This window comes from Emys orbicularis, chromosome 8 (assembly GCF_028017835.1).
Source record: "Emys orbicularis isolate rEmyOrb1 chromosome 8, rEmyOrb1.hap1, whole genome shotgun sequence".
Lineage (NCBI taxonomy): Eukaryota > Metazoa > Chordata > Testudines > Emydidae > Emys > Emys orbicularis.
This window is the reverse complement of record NC_088690.1, coordinates 39,159,380-39,184,571: the sequence shown is the minus strand read 5'-3', so window position 1 is coordinate 39,184,571 and position 25,192 is coordinate 39,159,380. Positions and strand designations below refer to the sequence as shown.

At 39.5% G+C, this 25,192-nt stretch overlaps 1 protein-coding gene across 1 annotated transcript; it reads left to right on the top strand.

Moving 5' to 3' along the window:
* Positions 1-440: 440 nt before the first annotated feature.
* Positions 441-19,646, top strand: DBT (dihydrolipoamide branched chain transacylase E2). The gene is made up of 11 exons (XM_065409662.1): positions 441-500; positions 6,160-6,283; positions 6,460-6,535; positions 7,408-7,589; positions 13,100-13,227; positions 13,694-13,937; positions 15,085-15,251; positions 15,686-15,763; positions 16,930-17,121; positions 17,322-17,393; positions 19,018-19,646. Exons 1-11 carry the CDS (start codon positions 450-452, stop codon positions 19,183-19,185), a joined length of 1,482 nt encoding a protein of 493 aa, XP_065265734.1. The 5' UTR covers positions 441-449; the 3' UTR covers positions 19,186-19,646.
* The last annotated feature ends 5,546 nt before the right edge of the window (positions 19,647-25,192 follow it).

Here is a 25,192-nt window from a genome sequence, read left to right as displayed (position 1 = left end):
AATCATTTCCAATCCCCAGGGAAAGCCGGCCACCTTTGGTGGTGGTATAAGTATGGGCGTGGGGACTCTGCATAGGTGAACTTAAGGCGCTGTGAAATCACGTGGGTGAGACGGGCCCGTTTGAAGCGGCCACGATTCCTTGCTTCGCCCCGTGCTGTGCGGTACGAGTCTCCCTGAAGTCCCTTCCCCAGCAGTTTCACCTTTGGGGGACGCCCGCTCGCCCCCCAGCCACGCCCACGCGCTGGCCGCCCCGAGTCACAAAGCTCCGCCTCGCCCTAACAAATTGATGCCCCAAGACCTTGCCGCTCCCTAGACCACCGACTGGCTTTGGGAGTGGGCTAGTCCTCTACCCCCTGATTGGCTGCTGTGTCTGACGCTGTCTTCTGATTGGTTGACGGGTGGGAGGTGTGGGGGGGCGTTGTGGGGTCTCCCTCTCTTTCCTGTTTAAGATGGCGGCAGTGAGGGCGCTGAGGAGCTGCTCGCGGACTGCGGGGCGCCTGGTAAGGGGGGCGGGGCGCCTTGGAGCTTATGAGGGGCCAGGCAACGCGTGCACCCCCGCCTTCTCGGGTGCGCGGGCCCGCCGGGGAGCCGCTGCCTCTGGCACCTCCTGCCCCGCCTGAGCAGGGGAGAGAGGAAGGTCCCTAATGGAGAGACGCCCCAGACACCTCCGCTTGCCCCGTAACCCCCCTTTGGACCCCTCCCCATCCCAGACACCCCTGTGCGAGCCTCTCTCGCAGGCCATAGTCCCCTGTCCCAGGTACCTCAGACCCGCTGCCCCAGACATCGCAGTGCAGACCTGTCCCTTCCCACAGCCCCATCCCAGGCACCCCAGTATGGACCCCTCCCGGAGGCTATTGCCTCCTGTCTCAGACACTCTAACCCTCCTCCCAGACACCCCACAGCCCCCTGTCCCAGATACCCATGTGGACCCATCCCTGTGCCATAGCTCCCGTCCAAGAATCCCCTGTGCTGACTTGTCCCTTGCCATAGCTGACACCCCAGTGGTCCCCATGCCAGAGCCTCCCAGCTTAGACACCCCAATGTGGACCCCTGCCCACCCCATAACCCACCAGCCCAGACATCCCAATGCAGATATTTCCCTACTGTTTCATATCTCTTCAATATACAAACATCTCTACAAGGAAATCCACATCTCAAATACACATTTTCATAAGCCAGTTATACCCTTTTTTAGGTAAGCCTCACAATTATCTGTCCCATTGCATCACCTATATATCCCACACAGATGACAACTCCCTTCATATACTAATACATCCCTATATAGGCTATATATGGTCCTTGTGTATGTGTCTTTGCGTCACAACCATGTTGTATGTGTAGCTCCAAAGAGCTGGCATAAGCAGTCTCTTGACTTGCTGGGAGGGGTTCAAACAGTCTGCTTTTAATAAAACTTGTAATCTCGTCAATTAAAAATGTTTTTGCAAAATGATGCTCAGTATTTGCAACTGTCTATATTGAAACCTTTATTGAAGCATGTTGGTGTAGGATTATATGATTGCTGTTGTCGTGTGGAACTTCACAAAAATTAAAATATCTCATGAGCTTTTCCAAGTGAAAAACCATTTAAAATGAACATATATCCTGCTTTGTGAGAGAAGTGGATATTTTTTGTCCCCACAGCATCGTATCAGCTATAAACAATTATATCCAATTCCATCTAGTCACAGACCTACCAAGTTTTCCCTCTTATTTAGTATCAGGGGGTAGCCGTGTTAGTCTGTATCCACAAAAACAACAAGGAGTCCGGTGGCACCTTAAAGACTAACAGATTATCTGTAACTTTCACTCCATGCATCTGAAGAAGTGAGGTTTTTTACCCACGAAAGCTTATGCCCAAATAAATCTGTTACTCTTATTTAGGATTCACTTAATAATACTGTAGTGAAGGATTTTTGTGACAATTGTCTAAACAGTTTAGCAATCAACCTTTTTTTAGACAATATTCAACTCACTGTAATTGTCAAAGCATTTTGAAAACTCCCGCTTCTTGTTTCTGCGTTGTCTTGTTAGTCCTCTATCTAATCAGGATGCCCGCTTTTCATATCCAGAGGAAAACTATGTTAAGGTAAAAGTGGTTCTTTTGTCTATTTGCATCAGTGAGTTATCTGGTCTGTAATTTAGCATTGTCTGTTTAGATTGGATACCTAACTGCATGCATTTTCTCTTACTCTTGGAAGACATTCCATTTCTCTTCCTGAAAACATCCACTGCAAAGAGTCATGAGGGTTGTCAGGATTCAGTAAATATATTTTTGCCTGTAACTTATGTTGAGGTTTCATGATAAAATAATCATAACATTGTGATACAATTTTTATTTTACTGATTTCTATGAAGGCAGCTGTGCACTTTCAAATATAGAAAATGTATGCAAAACAAAATTTAAACAAATATTTTTTTAAAAAAATACTTACCCTGAAGTTCAGTTATGTTCTAGTTCTGAGAGACTGCCGAGACAAGTGAGTTCACAAGGTAGGCATCCTTCACTGAAAGGCCTTAGACTGAACACACTGTGTTCAGACTGGGTTTTGAGATTGAGTGCTTTGCAGTTTAATTTAACTGGTCCCATAACTTTAATTCAGGTCTGTAAAGAGCAACACCTTGCATTGTAACTGCAAACTAACAGTCAATGCAAAGTTATGAGCACATGTGTTGTTCCAGCTGCCCCACTTAGGAAGAAAGCATTGGCATTCTCCGCTAACTGAAGCTTCCACATGGACTTAAGTAGTAGCTTTAAGTAGAGTATAATAATAATAATAATATATGGAGATATCCTATCTCCTAGAACTGGAAGGGACCTTGAAAGGTCATCGAGTCCAGCCCCCTGCCTTCACTAGCAGGACCAAGTACTGATTTTGCCCTAGATCCCTAAGTGGCCTCCTCAAGGATTGAACTCACAACCCTGGGTTTAGCAGGCTAATGCTCAAACCACTGAGCTATCCCTCCCCCCAATATAATGGTAATCAAGCCTGAAGGGAATATGGCATCAACTGCTGTCGTGAAGCTAGCAGTATAGTCTCCTGGACAGCTGTAGATTGAGAAAGCACAGGGGCCTCTTTTACCTATCTAGAAATCCAGGAGCAAAATTGGGCCAGCAGAACCATTCTGGAAATAAGTTTAACGTTTGCATAGGAAGACTGTTGTGTTACTATAATTGTCAGACAATGGCAGTGTCTGACAATGGGTATATCTTCACTGTGCAGTCAATTTGGGCTCTTACCCAGATTTTAGTCCACACCCCATTATCTCCATAGAAAAACTTGTGACCCAGGTTTGGAGGTACTTCACATCCAGGCTAGTTTACATGGCTGAGGGTATAGATTAGAATCTGCTGCTTTCACTTGGGCAGAAACCAGCCCGCTTTACAGTGAGGGTCCAGGTAAAATCACTTAAGTGCTGGTAGTCCTCTAATACCCTTCCTATAGTGCCCCTCAAAGGACAGAAAAGTTCTCCAACAATTGACTGGGAAAGAATCTTAGTGTCTCAGCACAAAGAACCATGGATATGTTCCCAAGTACACACAAGCGAGTGCAGAAACAGAGAGGACACAGTAACATTGGTATGACTTTACTATGGAAACATTCAAACCCAGTCTAGGCTAACGCTGGTGTTCAGATCTGGGTGCCAATCAACCAGGTTAAATCAACCAGTAAAGACATATCCTGGGTGTCAAGCACTTGTTTTCATAAATGTTTTCTGGCTTTAGCTAGCCTACAAAGCTTGTTTCGACTCAGTTTCTAACTAAGGCCCAATCCTACAAAGATCAGTGTATGTGTTTAACATTCTTATATTTGTTGGATTATTTAAATGGTACACCTAGTATAGGATTAAAAGAGTGATTCTCTTATTTCATGTCATAATAACAAATTATTTTGTAATTTGTTCAATGAAACAATAAATATTGCTATAATGATATTACGCAGTGAAATTACCAGCATCTTTAGTCCATGGATTTGAGCTGTTAAGAAAGTAACACCTTATTGTATAAAGAGACTACATGCTGGATGATTCATTTAATATGTTAACTGAATAAAGAATGTGTAGTATTAAAAATCAAAGACAGATTTCATTTAAAACACTGCAATTAGTTTTTAATTATTCCTAAAAATGTCAACTCAAGACAGGACTGAAAATCTTCTGTACCAAAACCAGTCTGTTTTTTTGGCAGTGACAGTACTAATTTACTATCTTCAATGGTTACCTAATGTTAAAATCAAATGGAATGCATTCATGAAACTTCAGATTTAGTGATAGTTCAGAGGTTGCTGCTTGTGATCATCTATTCAGGTAAATATTGAGCATTTTCCAGTTAGGGGCTTTATAAGGGAATAGAATTGTATTTTATGTTCTGAATTAATAAGCCTTATTGAGCAAACAATATAGCCATGATCTCAAGTGGGGAGATGTAAACATGTAACAAACAAAAAATCCAAAAATCAGGGCAGAAAAGTCATTCACACTTTACTGGAACATAATCTAACTTGCCATAAACTTTAAATGTTTTCATGAAACAAGAGTTACTGTCGTTTAATATTATTTTGCTGAATTTTTGTCATGAAAATAGGAAGGGATATTCATAGGGGGAATTAGAAAAATACTCATTCTGGCTCAACAGAGATTGTCTCAGTAACAAGTAGCTAAAAGGTAGCTGAAAATGACATTGGAATGTTGTTAGAGTTAGCCTGTGCAATGTAAATATTGTTTCTGGAAAAAAAGGAAACAGTTATGGGTATTTATATATCAGATCAAATTATATATACTAATATGCCTAAGAAATACGTGAACAGTACCTAAAATTCAATATAGCATAGTATTCTGGATTACCTTTCTTATGAAAGGTGTCACATAAAACCAATCCTTTCCTAGTTTATGGGAGAAGTTTAATATTCTTTGTCTATAGGAAGTTAATATGCTTTTCTATTTGTCTGAACTAAGAGAGGGGGGAAAATTAAGTTAAAACACATAATTGCAAACTTTCCCATGCAGGTATCCTGTTTTCTGGATCCTCTAAGAAGATAATTTCTAAATTTTACAGTCTGAGCCACTTGAGGTACATTGTAGCACCTGAGTTTTGTTTTTTAGTAGCAAATCTCAGCAGTTAATTTATTTAAAGTTATTTTTGTTAGCTTTAGGGATCATATTTAGACAACATAAAACCAGAATAAAATTTAAATAAACATGTTTCGTGCTAAATTATCAGAGGGGTAGCTGTGTTAGTTTGGATCTGTAAAAAGCAACAAAGAGTCCTGTGGCACCTTATAGACTAACAGATGTATTGGAGCATAAGCTTTCGTGGGTGAATACCCACTTCATCAGACGCATGAGACCCACGAAAGCTTATGCTCCAATACATGCTAAAGTAGTAAACTGGTTTCTGTTTCTAAGGGCTTGGTTTAACTGCCATTGAGGTTAATGATAAAACACCCATTAACTTCAGTGGGTGCACTCTTGGCCTGTAGGCATTTATCCAGAATTACTGCTTCTGTGACTATACAGTGCCTCTATATCAAAGAACTTTTCAGACTATTGTATTGACTCCTGAATTAGGTTTCTGGACTGTATATAATTTCAGATCTAAAGAAAACATGCAAATTATACCCAATGCTAAAATAATTTAATAAAGCTGATGTTAAAGAATAATTACCTGAAGGTATGTGCCAATTCTAGATTATTTTAAATGGGACTGGAAAGGCAGTTGTTTGTGCCCTAGAATCTCAATTACTTTCTAATTAGCACCCCAGATCAACCTGTGATTACTATAAAGTCAAAGGAAAATGTACAGATTTTTTCCCTCACATTAAAAGTTCTTTCCAGCATGCATTTTGCATATGAATATTTTAAATGGCTGTACTTGTGTTTAGTGTGTGTATGTAATCTTTGTAAAACATATGCCAGTTGCTTAGAAACAATAACAGCTATATATTTGATGCCAAATCTTGTCATGATTTTTATTCACTAGTGATGACAAAATGCTTGATGTTTTGATGTTTTTGAACTCCCAAGTGTTATATTAGTAAAACTATATAAGTACATATGACAAATAAAGACTGTGCTAATTTAGAATCTGTATACATTATAGAATGTTTTCAATTGTAATTTAAGACCCCACCTTTTTAATACTTGAGATTTTTCCCCCTCCAGATCTGTGTTCACCATATTAGATCGTGTAGCAGTGTTGGCTTTATAAAGTCCAAATACATGAGCATATTTGACAAATCTGCATTCAAGTTTAGTCATCAACACAGATTGTTCAGAACATCTGCTAGTAAGTTTTTTTTATATTTAAGTAAGTTATTTTACATTCCCATTATGTTAGTAGTCTGTGATTTGTGTCTAATTACTAGTACATAATCTAGTATATTTGGTGCATTAACATTTTTCTAGCTGGTATTTTAGATTTAATATTTAACTTGCTATTTTTGTCCGATTATCTGTTTCAAGTTTCAAATGGCCAAATTGTCCAGTTTAAGCTCTCTGATATTGGAGAAGGAATTACAGAGGTGACTGTGAAAGAATGGTAAGTTTAATTTTGTTACTAACATACTCAGAAATTAAAAATGCTTTAATGTCTACATTAATTATCAATAGATTGTGAATAACCTTTTTGTGTTACCTGTGTAGGCTTTTTTTAATTATGTTTGCCACATTTTGAAGACCCATGCCCTGTATAATCTGAGTTTAATATTCTATTGTTCTACCTCATCATGGACTGCTTTGGGGGAGAGTCCATTATTTAATTACAGCTAAAGGTAGCACTCTCTCTTCCCTCCACAATGACTAGTTTGGGGGTGCAGGAGGTTTAAGTTTGGGCCACATGTGTTAGGCTGAATTTTGGAAAGGAGCTTCTGGCTAGGAAAACCCCAGTTAGGCCCATAATTCCTTTTAAAATGGAAGAACCTAGCACAGAAATCATTCCCAAAACCTCAATGGTAAATTGATTGAATAGAATTGAGACTCCACTAAGGGGAAAGCAGCCATGGAATGCTTTTTGCTCTGTGTCAGCTGGAGGTAGACTCTCCAACTGTAGAGCTTCCCTGTCACATATTCATGTTGTCAGGGTCAGACCAACCTGTGCTATTAATTAACTGAACATGAGGCTTTTAGTTAGAAATGGTTTGTATACTGTCAAGAGAACACTAATATTTGTAGTAAAATGATAGAACAAATGTATTGTGGGGAAGAATCCCAAGTCATGGTAACATTTTGCATATCAAAGATAGTTCTCCTGTCTATAGGCTGGCAAGAGGTATACAACAGAATACATTCACATTTTAAACAACATTATATTATACTGTTATTCATAAATGGGTTTATTAAAAGAATACATTGAGCCAGTATAATTTTACTCTCATGTGCTATGTAAGCCTATCTTTTCCCCCCCCCCCATAGGTATGTAAAAGAAGGTGATAGTGTGTCTCAGTTTGATAGCATCTGTGAAGTACAAAGTGATAAAGCTTCTGTCACTATCACTAGTCGTTATGATGGCATCATTAGAAAACTCCATTATAATCTAGATGAAATTGCTTATGTTGGAAAACCATTAGTGGACATAGAAACTGATGCTCTGAAAGGTATTGTAAACACTTTTCCTCTTGCATATTAATTTATTTTTGTTGTCAAAACCATCCAGGTATTCAGGGGAATTCAAGATTAAGATTACATTTTTTGTAATTTCACTGCGTAATATCATTATAGCAATATTTATTGTTTCATTGAACAAATTACAAAATAATTTGTTATTATGACATGAAATAAGAGAATCACTCTTTTAATCCTATACTAGGTGTACCATTTAAATAATCCAACAAATATAAGAATGTTAAACACATACACTGATCTTTGTAGGATTGGGCCTTAGTTAGAAACTGAGTCGAAACAAGCTTTGTAGGCTAGCTAAAGCCAGAAAACATTTATGAAAACAAGTGCTTGACACCCAGGATTTTTTTAATTAAAATCTATACAATTTAACTTCTATATATAAGAAACTACCAGATCCGGCCCCTTGCTCATTTTCATCCGGCCCATGGACCACACACGTTCAGCTCATCCGCTGGGAGGGGTGGGGGGGCACGGAGGCTCGGGTGCCGATGGACTGGAGCTGCAAGTGCTGGCTCTCCCTGCCGCGCGCGCGGGGGGGGGGGGGGGGGGAGCTCTGAGTCTCGGTGCCCTCCTCTCTCCCCCTTCTAACTCCCCCCCCCTGGCGGGGCTGGAGCCATGAACACCAGCTTGCCCCGCTGCACGGGGAGAGAAGCCCCTAGCCTCCGTGCCCCCCCGGGCAGGGGAGTTGAACATGTGTGGCCCACCATTGATTTTTTGGATGGATCAATGGCCCCTGACACAAAAAAGGTTCCCCACCCCTGAACTACATAAAGTAGAACAGTGGTGCATGCATTTAAATATTATCAACATTCTTTTTACTTTTTTTACACACACACACAAAAAAAAAATAGAAAAAAATCCAAAGTTGTTGGTGGTAGAGTTTGAAATTTTCAAGTCAGACAATTCAAAATCATGGTTCCCACAAAAATCGTAACAGCTCCATTCTACATAAAGGCATGCAATTTTATATCCTGTACAATAAATAATATTTCATCTGCACAAGGGGATGTATTACTCTGGGAATCGAAACTTTAAGTTTCAACTAGTTTGTGCTTTTAAAATCAGCCACAACACTGCAATGATATACTGGCAGTTTTGCATTCTTGTACATATCTAGCCCAAGAGATAGAGTCAGGAGTTGGGGTGCATGGCAAATGACCCTAATTCTCTCCTGAAGATTAGGGATGAAACTCCCATGAAGTCTGTGGGAGTTTTGCCATTGGCTTCACTGGAGCCAGGATTTCAATCTAGGGGTTTTGCCTCTGTATATCCTGCTTATGTAGATTTTCCAGGCTTTGCATGGTTGGGAGGGCTGTGTGTAATATTTATTGACTAAGGCTCGGTGTTTAAACTTCCATATAGGATTTTTTTAAAACAATTTTAAGAGGAGGATGCATTTGTTTGTCCTCTGTCTGTAAATAACTATCAGACAGACTAGTATCAGGGGGTAGCCGTGTTAGTCTGTATCCACAAAAACAACAAGGAGTCCAGTGGCACCTTAAAGACTAACAGATTTATTTGGGCATAAGCTTTCATGGGTAAAAAACCTCACTTCTTCAGATGCATGGAGTGAAAGTTACAGATGCAGGCATTATATAATGACACATGAAGAGAAGGGAGTACCTCACAAGTGGAGAACCAGTATTGACAGGGCCAATTCAATCAGGGAGGATGTAGTCCACTCCCAATAATAGATGAGGAGGTGTCAATTCCAGGAGAGGCAAAGCTGCTTCTGTAGTGAGCCAGCCACTCCCAGTCCCTATTCAAGCCCAAATTAATGGTGTTAAATTTGCAAATGAATTTTAGTTCTGCTGTTTCTCTTTGAAGACTGTTTCTGAAGTTTTTTTGTTCAAGAATAGTTACTTTTAAATCTGTTATAGAATGTCCAGGAAGATTGAAGTGTTCACCTTCTGGCTTTTGTGTGTTACCATTCCTGATGTCCGATTTGTGTCCATTTAGTCTTTTACGTAGGGATGTCCGGTTTGGCCAATGTACATGGCAGAGGGGCATTGCTGGCACATGATGGCATATATAACATTAGTAGACATGCAGGTGAATGAGCCCTTGATGGTCTGGCTGATGTGGTTGGGTCCTCAGATGGTGTCGCTAGAGTAGATATGGGGACAGAGTAGGCAACGAGGTTTCCTACAGGGATTGGTTCCTGGGTTGGTGTTTCTGTGCTGTGGTGTGTAATTGCTGGTGAGTATTTGCTTCAGGTTGGGGGTTGTCTGTAAGCGAGGACTGGCCTGCCTCCCAAGGTCTCTGAGAGTAAGGGATCATTTTCCAGGATAGGTTGTAGATCGTTGATAATGCGCTGGAGAGGTTTTAGCTGGGGGCTGTACGTGATGGCCAGTGGTGTTCTGTTATTTTCATTGTTGGGCCTGTCCTGTACTAGGTGATTTGTGGGTACCTGTCTCGCTCTGTCAATCTGTTTCCTCACTTCCCCAGGTGGATATTGTAGTTTTAAGAATGCTTGATAAAGATTTTGTAGGTGTTTGTCTCTGTCTGAGGGATTGGAGCAAATTCGGTTGTATCTTAGGGCTTGGCTGTACTCAATGGATCGTGTGATGTGTCCTGGATGTAAACTGGAGGCATGTAGGTAAGTATAGCGGTCAGTAGGTTTCCGGTATAGGGTGGTGTTTATGTGACCATCACTTATTTGCACTGTAGTGTCCAGGAAGTGGATCCCTTGTGTGGACTGGTCCAGGCTGAGGTTGATGGTGGGATGGAAATTGTTGAAATCCAGGTGGAATTCTTCAATGGCCTCCTTTCCGTGGGTCCATATGAGGAAGATGTCATCAATGTAGCACAAGTAGAGGAGGGGCGCTAGGGGACGAGACTAATATTTTCTTAGGGGCAAAAAGATAGATTTGTGTTAGTTCAAGAAAAATGGATGCTTTTCTTTTTGCTCTGTGATCTCTAGGAGGGGCTAAAGTTTTTCTTTTATTCAGCTATCTATTAAAAATATCCCTATATAAGCTTATTTTTTAATAACAGAGAAGGGGTTGCATTTCCATTGGGTAGCTGTATATTGAAAAAGAAGCCTTCAGTTCCACGATGAACTCACTAAAAATAAATTAGTGGTCCAGTTTTGCATAATATCTTTGTATTTGGTACCAACCTAGCTATGGTTTGTGGGAAGGAGAATAAAATTAAGTATTGGTTATCTTAGGGGTCCACCAGATGTCTTGTTGAATAATTATATTATACTTGTAACGGTGAAATGTTTTTAAGAATTACTAGTCTAAGTCCTACTGACATTCAGAGTCACTGAGATGTTTTTTAAAATGTTACCTTAAATCTCTAAAGTGATAATCTCAAGTGAAACCACAATAATGAAACATACTTGTGAAAAGGATAATAAAATCTATTTTATGTAAATTTATGATAATCCAAATTCTATAATTTGGGTTATGTACAATATGACGGTAAATTTGCAACTGTTACTTGTTTTCTTTTCATGTGATGGCAAATGCCACAAATCACACAGTAGCAAAGTATACACTCTCCCCAGACTTCCGGCTTCCAAAGGTATTGGAGAGAATTACAATAACTTCTGAGCGCTGCAATATATCAGAGAAATGTAAACAACTGCAGCTGTAAACTTCAACACTGAGGACAGTTTCAATCGTTGGAACTTTTTTTACCCGTCAGAACACACACACTTCTGAGCTATCTTTTATTTTAGGGAGTAAAATGCAAGGAACTAACTAGAATTTCAAATAAAATAATGACTGTTTAGTAATTTATTTAAATATCACATAGATACCTTAAATCTTTATTTGCAAATAAGCTTTTTTAACTTGACGTGGCATTAATCACTTTAATAATATCTAACACTGTTGTGTATTTTTCTGATCCACTTCTAAATGTATTAACATTAATTACATTTAAATTACTTCAGGTAAAGTGAAATACCCTAGTAGCAGTATTATTGCCAAAAGAAAAAAAACCCTATATATGTTTAAACACAGTTTTATCTCCATAATCATTTAGTTTTTTACACTAGAATGGGATTTTTTTTACTGTTCATACAGTTAGTTAGAGATTAGAAAATCCATAATTTCTTGAGGTTAATTCTCTTCCTGAGTGTGTTTTTAAAAAATGACAAAACTGCTTGATTTGATCTAGTGATTGTTTTTAAAAGGTCCCAAAATGGACAGTTTCTTATAAGGTTTCCTGTGATGTTTTGGGGTCCATCCAGACCAGTAAGGAGTTTTGTCATTGCCTGCCTTGTAACTTGGGGGGCCTTTGTGTTGTGCAGCTATGGGTTCAATTCCCTGACACCAGTAGTCTACCCACAAGCATAAGGTCTTACCTTGGCTCTCACCAGTGTAGTTATTCTTTGCAGAGAAGATACCAACTGCCCTCCAGGTCCCAAGTCTCCCCAAATAAATCCTCCCTGAGTAAGAATTACCAGATACTTGGTCTGTTCCCTTCTGGTTCATCACCCCTGAAGTCATGAAAACATTCTTCCAGTTAGCTCACTATGGCATACACACTCCACACAGTTTGCACACTGGGCACCTGCTTGGGATGAAAATAAACAAAGTTTATTCAATAGAAAAACCATAGATTCAAAGATGGAATAGTAAGGAACAGCAAACATATATATGAGCTATACAGAAAACAAACATAAAGACACAACCTCAAGCTTTTCACTTTCATAGCAGATCAAACCCCTTTTCTAATAAGAGTTACTTGTTGCCTTAAACAGTTTCCCAGCCTACCTGTAGGAGGGATCAAGACAGTCCTTCAAATTCTGGATGATCTTCAGTACAAACTCCTTCCATTTTAAAAGGGGTGGCAGTTTTTTTCTTCAGTCATTACAGATATTCAAAGTGGAGAAAACTCTCTCCTTTCTTAGTTTCTGAAGACTGGGGTTTCTTTTCACTTTCAAGCTGTTCCCATTTGCTTTGATGATTCCTCATTGTTTACTCCTGGGCTGGACAAGGGCCTGGTGTATGCAGTGTAGTAGCCATGTCAGTCCCAGAGAGAGGTCAAGGTGGGTGAGGTAATATCTTTTATTGGACCAACTTCTGTTGGTGAGAGAGACAAGCTTTCAAGCTACACAGAGCTCTTCCTCAGGTCTGAGAAACGTACTTAGAATGGCACGGCTAAATACAAGATAAAACAGATCAAGATCTCTAGATAAAGACCATTCAAGGTGAAGGGACCATTCAAGGTGAAGTGACTAGGTGCTTGAAACCAGTGTCTTGTGGTTGGGGAGATAGCCCCTCCCTTCCGGAGTGCTTCATCACCCTGTTGTGAGGTAATGCTGAAGTTGAACCAGAGTTACAATTACCATTTATATCTATATCTCTATATCTGTCTATATGTGTGTGTATATATCTATATGTATGTATGTGTGTGTGTGTGTGTATATATATTCATAACCATAACCTGTATACATATCTCTGTTTTAATCAAAACCACTTTGAGCAATGTAGTAAAGTTAAAGCAGTTTTTATATTATTTTCAGATGTAGCCTCAGAAGAGGATGTTGTTGAGACACCTGCTGTGTCTCATGAAGAACATACACACCAAGAGATAAAAGGCCACAAAACACTGGCAACCCCTGCTGTCCGTCGCCTTGCCATGGAAAACAATGTAGGATTGTGTTCTATTGAAGCCAGCTCTGTTTATATCCATTGCTTGTATATTAGTCTGACTGCATCTGGGAGGGCAATAAAACTCGAATGTTATTGAAAGCTGGTGGTGAATTGCCAGGGAACAACAATGAAAAAAGTTGTTGATAAATGGCTTGCTTCAAATGAATAGTGTTTCACTGTTGAAGCTGTGAACTGCTTGTATATAATATTTCTCCTATAAGAAAAAAGTACCTTTTAAATAATCATTATTCTGCCTTAATATATATATGTAATTAAGGACACAGAGGGTCTTTCAGAAAGTTTAGATAGTGTTTGAGCAGATACTAAGTCACAAGAAGGTATTAACCTGAGGAATGTTACTCGAGTACCTGTAACATTTTTGTATTTATAATCCAATTACAACATATAATTTCTCTACTTGTGCTATATAGCAAAAGTTCTATAGTTTGTTATATACTTTTCAGATTAAACTGAGTGAAGTTGTTGGAACAGGGAAAGATAACCGCATCCTTAAAGAAGATATTCTCAATTATTTGGCCAAGCAGACGGGAGCTATTTTACCTCCATCACCAAAACCTGAAATTATCCCACCATTACCAAAATCGGAGACTGCGCCAGCTGCTCCAAAGGACAAAGGAACTAAAATTCCTATACCCATTTCCAAGCCCATCGTGTTTGCAGGGAAAGATAAAACTGAGGCTGTGACAGGTAAAAACATAAATGCAATCATGAAGTAGCACTCATAGTTGATATAGCTTCTAAATAATTAGTCAGTGAATGATAACATTTAAATTGATTCTCCTATTCCCATTGACGGAGAGCCAGCTTTCATCTTGTAATCACACTAGTGTGGGGAGACAATGAGAATCAGGAAAGGTAAGTGTGCTTTGCAGAAAGGAGGAGTTTGAAATAATTTTTCAAATGGTGGTCAGACAGGGTTGTCAGTGTTCTTCTCTGGCACTGTGTGGTTTCATCATGTTCTTTGCTAGTAACATCGGGCTGTGACTTGCACCTGTTCATTTTAAATTCTGTTTTTTTAACTGTGCATTATGAACATCTAAAAACATTTTGTGCAAAATTTTGGAAATAGGTACTCTGGAATTCTTCAAACAGTATTGCAAATACTATTCCTATAGAAATCATTATGTAATTTATTAGCAGGATCAATGAGTAGGATTGTTTATGTGTGATGTAATCAGTCTTGCCATGTAGAGCTCCCAATCTAAGATGGGCACAGATAAGACAAGATGCACTGGGAGAGCAAATTACATTTCTGTTTTCCTCAGTTACATAATATTTGGGCTAGAAAAGATGAAAAGACTGATGCAGCTTAACATTTGTGGGCCTTGCACACAAGGTTAGCCTGTAGGAATGATCTAGAGGCAGATGCTAGGATACGGAAATAATTCCAAACATTTGGGGCAGCATAAATTCATTACTGAAGTTATTGGGTACCTGCTTCAGGTGTATAACGAGTCTCCCCATCAGTATTTTCACACTCATGGTAAAATTCCGATTGTATACAAAGAGACAAGGTGGGTGAGGTAGTGTCTTTTATGGGACCAGCTTCCGTTGGTGAGAGAGACAAGCTTTTGAGCTTACACGGAGCTACTCTTCTTCAGGTCTGGGAAAGGTACTCAGAGTGTCCAGTTGTATCCAGTGCTATTTTAGTAGCTCTTGGTGTAGTACTAAAGTAACTTGGTGCCCAAGCAAGAATGATCATAAGTGGATTCTATCCCAACTTTTGAAAGAAAGATTTATAGTTTTTCAAACAAAACTGAACGTTAGAAACTGACTAACTCTAAAGTTTCTAAAAGCTTTTTATTGGTAAAAGCACTCATTGAATATTTTTCAGGCTTTCACAAGGCAATGGTAAAGACCATGACTGCTGCATTGAAGATTCCTCACTTTGGTTATTGTGATGAGATTGACTTAACTCAGCTCGTTCAATTGAGAGAAGAATTGAAACCTCTAGCACAAGTTCGTGGAGTTAAACTCTCCTTTATGCCTTTCTTCATAAAGGTGAGTCATAGCTGCATGTCAGAACAGGATTCCTGATGGCATATACTGTTGACACCAAAGGACATAGTGGGGAGGAAGGAAAAACTTGCTTTTCTTCTGCATTTTTTCATTTAGTTTCATCCAGCTTTTTTAATTGTCTTTTTATTTTATCCCTCTCATCATTACAATCAGCAACACACAAAAACCCTCTTTAGTTCTACAGTGAGAACTCTTCTTGCTTACAGTAACCCGTTCCCTTTACCTATCTAGGTACTTGTATGGATCTCCAGAGTATTTCAAAATAGAAATTAGAGTAACCTAGACAAACACTTGATTGCATTCTGGATATTACTAGCTGCCTGAGGTACACTCATCCTGCCCCTTCCTTTCTCCATTGGGTGATAAGAGTATTAAGAGAGGTCTTAGTGTTAATATTGTTTTTTTATGTTTAACAGGCAGCTTCTCTGGGATTATTGCATTATCCTATTCTTAATGCATCTGTGGATGAAAACTGTCAAAATATCACATACAAGGTTTGTGCAATTTTATGAAAATACTCCCGTGCCAAAAAAGTAATGCTCCTCCAAGCATCTAATAATCAGGGCTTTTTTTCAGTACAAATAAATTAACTTTTTTTGAATGGAAAAGGGGGAAAACAATAGATCCCAAAGCAATTCTTAAGTACTGTGATGGAAAATGATCCGTACACCACCACCTCTATCTAATATCAAAATGGATTGAATGGAGAGGGCTAGATTAATGCAATTGATGCTATTTATATAGCGCCTGCTAAGAAAGACATGCCACTGCTAGCCATATTAGCAACCTGCTCTCTTGCTCTTCTTTCTGACAAGGAGCCAAGCAGTCCCAAACCATAACCCATAAAAATTTAGGGGTAGAAATGTTTTGTTACTGTGGCAATGGTGACACTGTTCTGTCTATCAACCCTGATGTCTTAAATAAGTCACCTTTCTACTTAAAAAAAAAAAAAAAAAGGGATTTTCTTGGTATGACAGAAAGCAGGAAGCTTGACATGCAACATAGAAAATATAGGGAGTTTGTGGTCAGGGCTATCCAGAATACACGTTTTGCATGGATTTATTTTGTGTTTGTGAACGGTACTGGGTAGATGGTCCTGAGGACTGAACTCCTATATTTACAGAAATGATATAGCACAGGTGTCAGCAATGCAAGCTTCCCTTGAACTGTCTTACTCCACATCTCTGAGACTTACTCTTTCTGAATCACTTCAGAGGATGAAAGGGCAGTTCAGTCTCTGTTTCCTTTAAATTCATGGTGTCACTGCTGAGACTGACAGCATGGGTGATAGTTTTTATTGTTACGATGTGTGCACAGATTTGTTAACAGAATAAAGAATTCATATTTCCAAGGGGATGTCGAACTCAGGATCCTAAATTTCCTAGATTTAAACTCCCCAAAAACAGTTTGGAGGTTGCCTTTACTGTTCCAGGATTATATGGAGAGTACCAAAGAGATTTGTCTTTAAAAAATTCAAATCTGCATAGAGTGTGGTTTATTCTGAACAGAAACTTCCTTAGTGGAAATACTGAAAACAATATTTTAGCACTTTAGTTTGTATAAAATAAAGCTAATTCATATTTCCTTTTTTTGCATTAACTTACATATAACGTATGGTTGGTTAGTGAAACTTACTGTATTGTAACTGAATATATTGTAGGCTTCTCACAACATTGGAGTTGCTATGGACACAGAACAAGGCTTGATTGTCCCTAACGTGAAAAATGTTCAGGTCTGTAGCGTGTTTGAGATTGCTTCTGAATTAAATCGCCTTCTGACCTTGGGCTCTACAGGCCAGTTGGGAACAAATGACCTCACTGGGGGAACATTCACTCTCTCCAATATTGGCACAGTGAGTTAAAAAAATGTTTTTACATTGAAAAAATTGGTTAAAAAATAACTACTACCTGTTACATTGATAAATGTATAATTGTTAGAAAAAAGTGTTTTCTATAACAAATATTACAGTACAGCATACAAGAAACATGCTGCTACTGCAAATGGGCACTCCTGGAATATTCTTGAGCTAATTTTCTTGATTTCCCTTTTTAGATTGGTGGTACCTATGCCAAACCAGTGATACTACCTCCTGAAGTAGCTATTGGTGCTCTTGGAAAGATACAGGTATGTGTATGTTGATCTAACTACAAAGACACAGGTGTTTGTACTGTAGTAAGACCATGTTCAATTAAAACTTTGCATTTCGTCTACCTTCGATACAGTAGAACCTCATAGTTACGAACACCTCAGAAATGGAGGTTGTTCGTAACTCTGAAATGTTCGTACCTCTGAACAAAACTTTATGGTTGTTCTTTCAAAAGTTTAGAGCTGAACATTGACTTAATACAGCTTTGAAACCTTACTATGCAGAAGAAAAATGCTGCTTTTAACTATCTTAATTTAAATGAAACAAGCACAGAACCAGTTTCCTTACATTTTTTAGTAGTTTACATTTAACACAGTACTGAATTTTATTTGTTTCTGGGGGTTTTGGGGGTGGGGGTGTTCATCTCTACTGCTGCCTGATTGCATACTTCTGGTTCCAAACGAGGTGTGTGGTTGACTGGTCAGTTCGTAACTCTGGTGTACTACTGTACATTGTTCTTACTGAAAGCATTTTTTCTATAAGATGTGGAAGAAGGACACCATGTAAACTTTGTAAATGAAATCTTACAATGTTTTTATAAGACTTAAAAGGCTGAGCACAGACGAAAAATATAAACAAAAATCTTTTGTCTCTGGCTCGGGATTGTCTACCAGAAGTCCATTATATTCACCTCATGATGTTTTTATTTAACTTGTTGGCTTCTAGGTATAAAAGAAAAAAATTAGATTATATTCTGATATTTGTAGGGGTTTTATAATACCATCTTTGTTCAGAAAGAATACTTGCAGGGTTTCAAACCAGGAGAACACTTGAAACAAATTGCTTCTGATATTTAAGTTTTGTTACGTGATCCAGAGATTTAAATCTATCTAAGAACTTTGTACAGTCAGATAAATACATTTGGTAGTGTAGACAAGCAAAAAACCAAAACAGACCCTCCCCCTACATTTCTTAGTGGATAATACTTTTCATATATTTCCCCTATGCCTTTTTGAGCTTTTAGGGAAGGTTTGGGAGGCATGTGTCACCTCAGCACCAAAGGTTCAATCAACTTCTCTAGCACAGTGGTCCCCAAACTTTTCAGAGTCATACCTCCCTTATCCCTGTCCGCGCCCCCTGGGGCCAGGAGTGGGACCGCAGCTCCCCTGAGGGGCTGAAGGGGACACGGATGAGGGTAAGGGGGCCAAGGCTCAGGCTGCAGCTCAGGGCAGATCTGGGGCCAAGACCAAGGCTGGGTGCCATGGCCAGGAGCCAAGGCTGGGGGCAGGGCCAGAGCAGAGCGGAGAGTGGTGCTGGGTGGTATTCCCTCCCTGCCCCACATGGGGGCTGGTCCAGGCCCAGCCATGCCCCCCAAATGTTCCTTCATGCTCGTGTAGGGAGCGCGCCCCACAGTTTTGGGACCTCTGGTCTAGCAGGATAATTTGGAGTCAGGGAGGAATTAAGATAAACTCAACAGGGTTGCTTAGGAGTGGTAGGTGGTAATTCTGTTTGAGACCCACTACATAAACAATTGGGGGGAAATCTGTATTCTCTTAATTGAAATACTACTCTATATTTGCTCTAGCAATTGTTAAGACAAGAATCATGTTTGTATAGTTTCTTTCATCAGGTTCCTATTTTCTTCCCTTCTCTTCTTTCTAGGTTCTTCCCCGATTTAATGGTAATGGGGAAGTATTTAAAGCACAGATAATGAATGTGAGCTGGTCAGCTGATCATAGAATTATTGATGGAGCTACAATGGCCCGTTTTTCTAACTTGTGGAAATCCTATTTGGAGAACCCTGCTTCCATGCTGCTAGATCTTAAATAAAGAACACTAATGCCAGAACACATCCTTAAACTTCAGGGGAATAAACTCGATAATTATAAAAGCTAGCTATGCTAGCATATGTCCGTTTTCTTATTATATAATTATATTATATGGTTGAAAGGTCTCAAGAGCCTATGTCAGTCTATTGATAACCTGTTCCATTCTTTTCAATTAAAATGAGTAGTTCTGTAGTTTATTCTATGGGAGGCTGTCATACTTAATAGGTCATGGTGTGACTTCTAAATGTGATGGGGGGAAGTATTTAGTGCCTGACTGTGATAATATGTGCTGACTGCCACTAAGCTGACATTACTGAAAGACAGATATCTACATGTCTGCAGTACTTTTAAACTGCTTATTCTGGATAGAAGGGAAGTTACGTCGCAATTATTCCTGGTTGAAAACAGGAATTTATTTTAACAAATCTAATGGAATATTTCCAAGTTCCTGAAAGAAATTATGCAGAAATAATGTACAAATAAAATGTCTTTATGATTATCTTTAAAGATGTCCAGTGGACTTTTTATTGTTTAATGGTGCTAATGTTTCCTCTAGTCCTCTTATACATAGAAAGTTCTTAGCACAGGTACTCAGTATCAGGTGACAATGGAAGATGACAATATCCCCCAAAATTTACTTCCTGCACAGTTTCAGAATATTTACTTGTATCCAACAACTCTTTGTAATAACTCTGTAGAACTGTCTTGCAACACACTGTGGTAGGCTGAAAGTATGTAGGATTGTTTACATACTCTAAGACTTTTCTTCTGGGAAGCAACATCCTGCAAAAGGATGCCATGACTAGGTTTTCCATCACTAAACAAATAACTGCTTACCACCATTGTTTATAATTACCATAACCTAGCAAACAGCTACTGTGCTCTAAAAGACTGTCGTCACCTTGCACATGACAGCTATTGTTTGTTCAGATACCAAGGTGTAACAGATCAATATTTGATATGAAATAGAATCTGTGTAAACAGCGCATAAGAATTAGATAAATCCTCTCTAAACTCATATGCAAGGCAGACAGTCAATAGGATTCAGGTTAGCACCCCCAGGACAAATAGCATATATGTTGTTTTAGGCTAAAACAATGGACAGTGGGAATGCTGGTTTGCAAATAAGATGCAAAGAAAAACCAATTTGCGCATACACTTTCCAGAGAACGCTGAGTTGCAAAAACAATACAGGATCACTGTAATGTAACCAAACAATTTGGGGAAGTCAAAAAGGACATTTCATAAGAGACTAATCTCCTCTCTGGAGGGTACATCTGGCTGAATACCTTTGTGGATAAGACCCTGTGGTGAGTAGATATAAGTAACCTGAAAGGTGTAACTGAGGGACCATGAGAAGGAAGGGAGGAAGATGCAAGACCTGATGTGCTAACTGCTTAAGGGGGCGAGGAAGAAACTCTCAAGCTGTGGGGAGAGGATATACACCAGAAATATAAGCTGCTACTCATGTTCCTATGCACAATGGTTTCTATCTGTATTAGCTTTTGCAGTGTAAAACAAGATTCGTTTTAATCTGATTTTTCTATTAATAAAACTTATGACAAGCTTTGTGCTTTGGATCTTTGTATTTGGGAATTTCATGCAGACAATCCTGAACAGGAGAATAAATCTTCTTCCTATTCGAGATCACAAAGAAGGGGTGCTTGGAGTCTACCTCTCGTGAGACTTAGCAAAAGGACATGGACTAAAGGCTACTCACCTATCATTTGTGTTGCTGTAAGGGCTGCAATCCAAATGATGCATGTGAAAACCTTATGACTATGGATGAGAACCAAATTGAAGGGCTGAAGGAATGATACAACATGATAGGTGCCTTAGAAATACCTTAGATAGATTAAACTACTCTGCCAGCAAAGGGAGCCAGATTTCTATTTTTGTCTGTCAAATCCTTAACAAAATGGGCAGTCTATCTTCTGCAATCATCTCTACTTATCTGAGTAGTTAATTAAATCAGGAAGGAAATTGGGTATTTAAGAGAAGTTTTCAATAACTAGATCAGAAAAAAATCTTAGAGGATTGAAAAGTGAGTACAGTTGGTATCTATAAATGGATGTGGGGGGAACTAACAGGGATCAGGGGGTTAGTGATGGATTATGGAGCCTTTTACCTTCACATGGAACCAGTTCTAATCTGGCCCAGGTTGGTAGTGACAGGAAAGCATTGCCATTTGATGAGGATTTGACATAGTGATTATGAATCCACATTACAAAAACTGTCTTCACAAGCGGCACTCTTGGGTAATGTCATTGAGGACATAGTTTTACTGATTCTCTTTCAAGCAGTGAGCTGTGATTTCTGTCCTCTTCTGTCCTGTTCTTCTGTCCTGTCTCTCTTGGGATCCAATGTGCTGTGGGCAAGATGGGCAGAGCTGGGGACTGGGTGCACAATTCCCTTAAATCCATTGGGAATCAGTGCAGCGGTTAGACTTCACAGGAGGTCCCAGGGATGCCTGTGGTTGGGACTGTGCTTTCAGGGAGCTCAAGGAGGGGGGGTCCTGAGCCAGCGCAGAGGCACAGAATCTCGAGATAGAGCTCTCCAGAAGCCATATCTGAGATGTGCTCAAATCTTGGAGGATCCATGAGGTTGTGGCCTGCTTCTTTTTTGGGGTAGAGAGACAAACCCCACTTACCTAAAAGTTCACCTTTAATATTTATCAGATGGAATTATCATGCAGAGAGGAGCCCAATCAAGTACTGCTTGGGTGGGAGTGTAGAAGGGGAGGGACAGCAGCATCTCCTATGCAAGTTCCCCTTTCTCCTGATCCTGTGGAAACCTCTGTGCAGGTGCTCTGAACTGTTGGGATTTCTGACTGAAAAGGGAGTGGAGCGGGAGACCACTCACCACAGCATCACATCTCTTTATTTCCACTGGGGTTGTGAAGCCTAATATAGTGATGATCTTGTCATACTGGTTGTACACTGGTTTTCTCTTAATGACATCCTTATTCCCAGAGAATGAGACCCGTGGTCCCAGAGAATAGCAAAACTCTCCTGAGAAAACTATACTGCCTTGGGAAAAGCAGATGGTTATCAGAGAGCTGAGTGTCCTGTGATTCACACCGATTTCAACAAAGTCATCATTTTAGAGGACCAAACTCTGCCTGTTCTAATCCAAGCTCCCATGATGGATCATACCTGCCAGGTAAAACTCAGTTTCCTGTGCAGATTTTTCCTGCATGGAGGACAATATGGCCCTTTATAAAAGTTATTTACATTAAGATTCTGGGAGGGGGGGGAAACACCAGGAAAAACAAAACATCTCAAATTCTTCCTTCTGCAGCCAGAAGCACTGAGTGAACTACTTCTTGGTTCAGTACTATCACTGTTCAGCAGGTACCCTGGACTTTATTGTGAAGAGAAAGAACTGCATAGCAGAGTGTCTGGGAATTTCACACATGTTTAAATTTACTACAAGTGTAACTGAGCAGAACAATACAAAGCAACTCTTTTCTCTTCCAAATACAGTGCATTTTAGGGTTTAATTTTGCTTTATAATTCTTTTCACAGTAGCCAAATGTTTAATATTTTTCTGAAACTGTGTTATTTGCAGCAAAACATTGCCAGTGTAAAGCAAACAATTGTCATTCTAAACTCTAATCTAGCTTGTGTTATTTGGCATAGCAAATATATTAACTGGCTCTTTTTGATCACAAGTATTGATCTGTGTTTATTCCATAAACAGTTTACACAGGTTATTGTGTTCCAAAAAATGGCAAGACATTCAGTGGTAAATGCTCTGTGGCTTTGCAAAGTAGTCCCATGTGATATCCCAGCAATGTCATGGATTAAAATTAGAACTGGGCTGGCATTACATTTCACTTAATTGGAGTCTGTATCAGAGACAGACATTAGTAACACAGACAAGATTCATAACCTCGCTCTGCTCTTGCACAGAAATCAATGAGTCGTGGAAAATCTGTGAATACATCAAATGATTTAGGTAAGTTCTAAAATGCTTCCATATGTCTGGAAGTGAACGTGGGGAGGTGATCACGGGCAGGAGCTCTAGTTACAAGACAATACATTTGCAGTTATTTTACAGCTAAAATTGGGAATGCACTTCTGAATGGCTGGCAGTTCATGATCGCTATTGTATTATCGTGTCTACCAGAAAGAAGTATAAAGGGTGGGGTCAAAATGTTCTACTTTCAGCTTTTCATAGTTTTCTCATTACATAGTTACATCTGTTTAAAAACAAAACCCTATACTTAGGGCCTCATGTGTTCTGATTTCTGTAGCTGTGCAATTTACTGAAGAATTCACCGTCTGCCACAGAACAGTGGTCCAAAAACTAAGTTTTAATTTTAAAATAGATGGCCAAAAAAACCTTCAAATTTTTATGATTACAAGTAGCATTAGAAGCCCCAGTCAGGAGTTGAGGATCCCATTATGTTAGGTATCATAGACGCATAGCAAATACAGTTCCTGACATGACACAAGCTTATAATACAGGAATTTGAACTGAATGTCAACTGCTGGAATGTTGTTTTCCCAGTCTCCAAACAGCCTAAAATAATAGCTATGGGAAGCAGGAACTGACTGAGCTGTCTCAATGAGAGTTAACTCTGAAGCCTACTAATAACAATTTAAATTCAGTTATGAATCATTTAACAGAAACCTTTAGCTAATGTGTTTAGTAATGTTGGGTGCAAAGGCAGATATTGGGATGAGGAGCAGTGCGTAGCTGGTTACTGGTAAGGGCTACGGGGGTGAGGAATTAATCCCTGAATATACATCAAGACGTTTGTGTTCATACCCACATGGGGCTGGGAGGGAGAAGAGGAAGATGCATCCATTCGCCATTGCAAAAAAGCCTTAACCACTTTTTGGGAGCTCCAAAACTAAACTACCTCTCACACCTTCCTGGGCACCAACAGCCCCAGCTGTCAAAACCTCCATCTTCCCCTCAACAGCTTCTATTCTTATAGCACAGTTAAGAATTAGCAGTGCAAAAATAGTTGGGCCAAATTCTCCTTTTTTACATCAGTGTAGCTCCAGAGGAATTCCATTCTCTAGTCTATATTGTCTTTCCAATGAGGAGCCATTTTCAGTGTTCATTTCTTTATACTTTTTCTACCTTTTTGTATTCTTCTATATTTCTTTGATGTAAGTCCCCATATACAATCTGGCTATTGGATACACCACTGCAATAATAAGAGAAAGAGAAAACATAGTAGGAATACTTAGCTTGGATGCAGAAATATCTAGCAAGTAGGTACCAAATAGCCATTGTAGTGCAGCAGCTGGTTTGGCTCTGCCACATTTAAAAGGCCAGCTAAAAGAAAAGCATGCTGGGAAAGATGCCTTCAAACAAGTGACTCTACACTGGCCATTGGTAGAAAGATGATTATAGGGAAAAGGTTGACATTCCACTTTCATTGAGACAGTATACCCTGTTTCTCTTCCACCAAGTAGTAGGCATTTATAATAAAAAAATTGATGCAATGTTTAATGTGATCTTAGCATTACTACATAGCCCTGCAAATCTATATGCCAACCCTGAACCCCAGTCTAACCCTGCTCCAAACTTTGGGAGAGTTCAGCGCCAGATCTGAACTTCACAGTTCTAGCCTATTGCTAGAATACAAAAACCCAATACAAGAGTGGCTGAGAGGAACCCTTCCAGACAGGAGCACAGGAATGACCAGGTGCCCTGCCTGCCGGGCACTAGTACCAGAATGTTCAAGAAGCTTCGAACAGGCTATTATTAGTAGCTGGCCTATAGGGCAGCTTTCTTCCCAACCCCTGGCAATTAATGGTTGACTGATCCCCTGACGCATAAAGGTTAACCCTTATACTTTTTATCTTGGTTTATGTCACTGTGGATGTTCTCACAATCTGTATTAGACTCTGACCTTTTTTGAATCCTACCAAGCTCTTGGACTCAATGATAGCTCATGGCAGCGAATTCCACAGGCTAATTCTATGCTGAGTAGAATGTATGATCTTCTAGCTGTTTTTACCTTTGTTACTTTTTAACTTAATTGA

Coding starts and splice junctions, on each gene's coding strand:
- DBT (XM_065409662.1), top strand. CDS start 450: ATGGCGGCAGTGAGGGCGCTGAGGAGCTGCTCGCGGACTGCGGGGCGC. Junction 17,122..17,321: donor CTCTCTCCAATATTGGCACA/GTGAGTTAAAAA, acceptor TTCCCTTTTTAG/ATTGGTGGTACCTATGCCAA. Junction 17,394..19,017: donor GTGCTCTTGGAAAGATACAG/GTATGTGTATGT, acceptor TCTTCTTTCTAG/GTTCTTCCCCGATTTAATGG.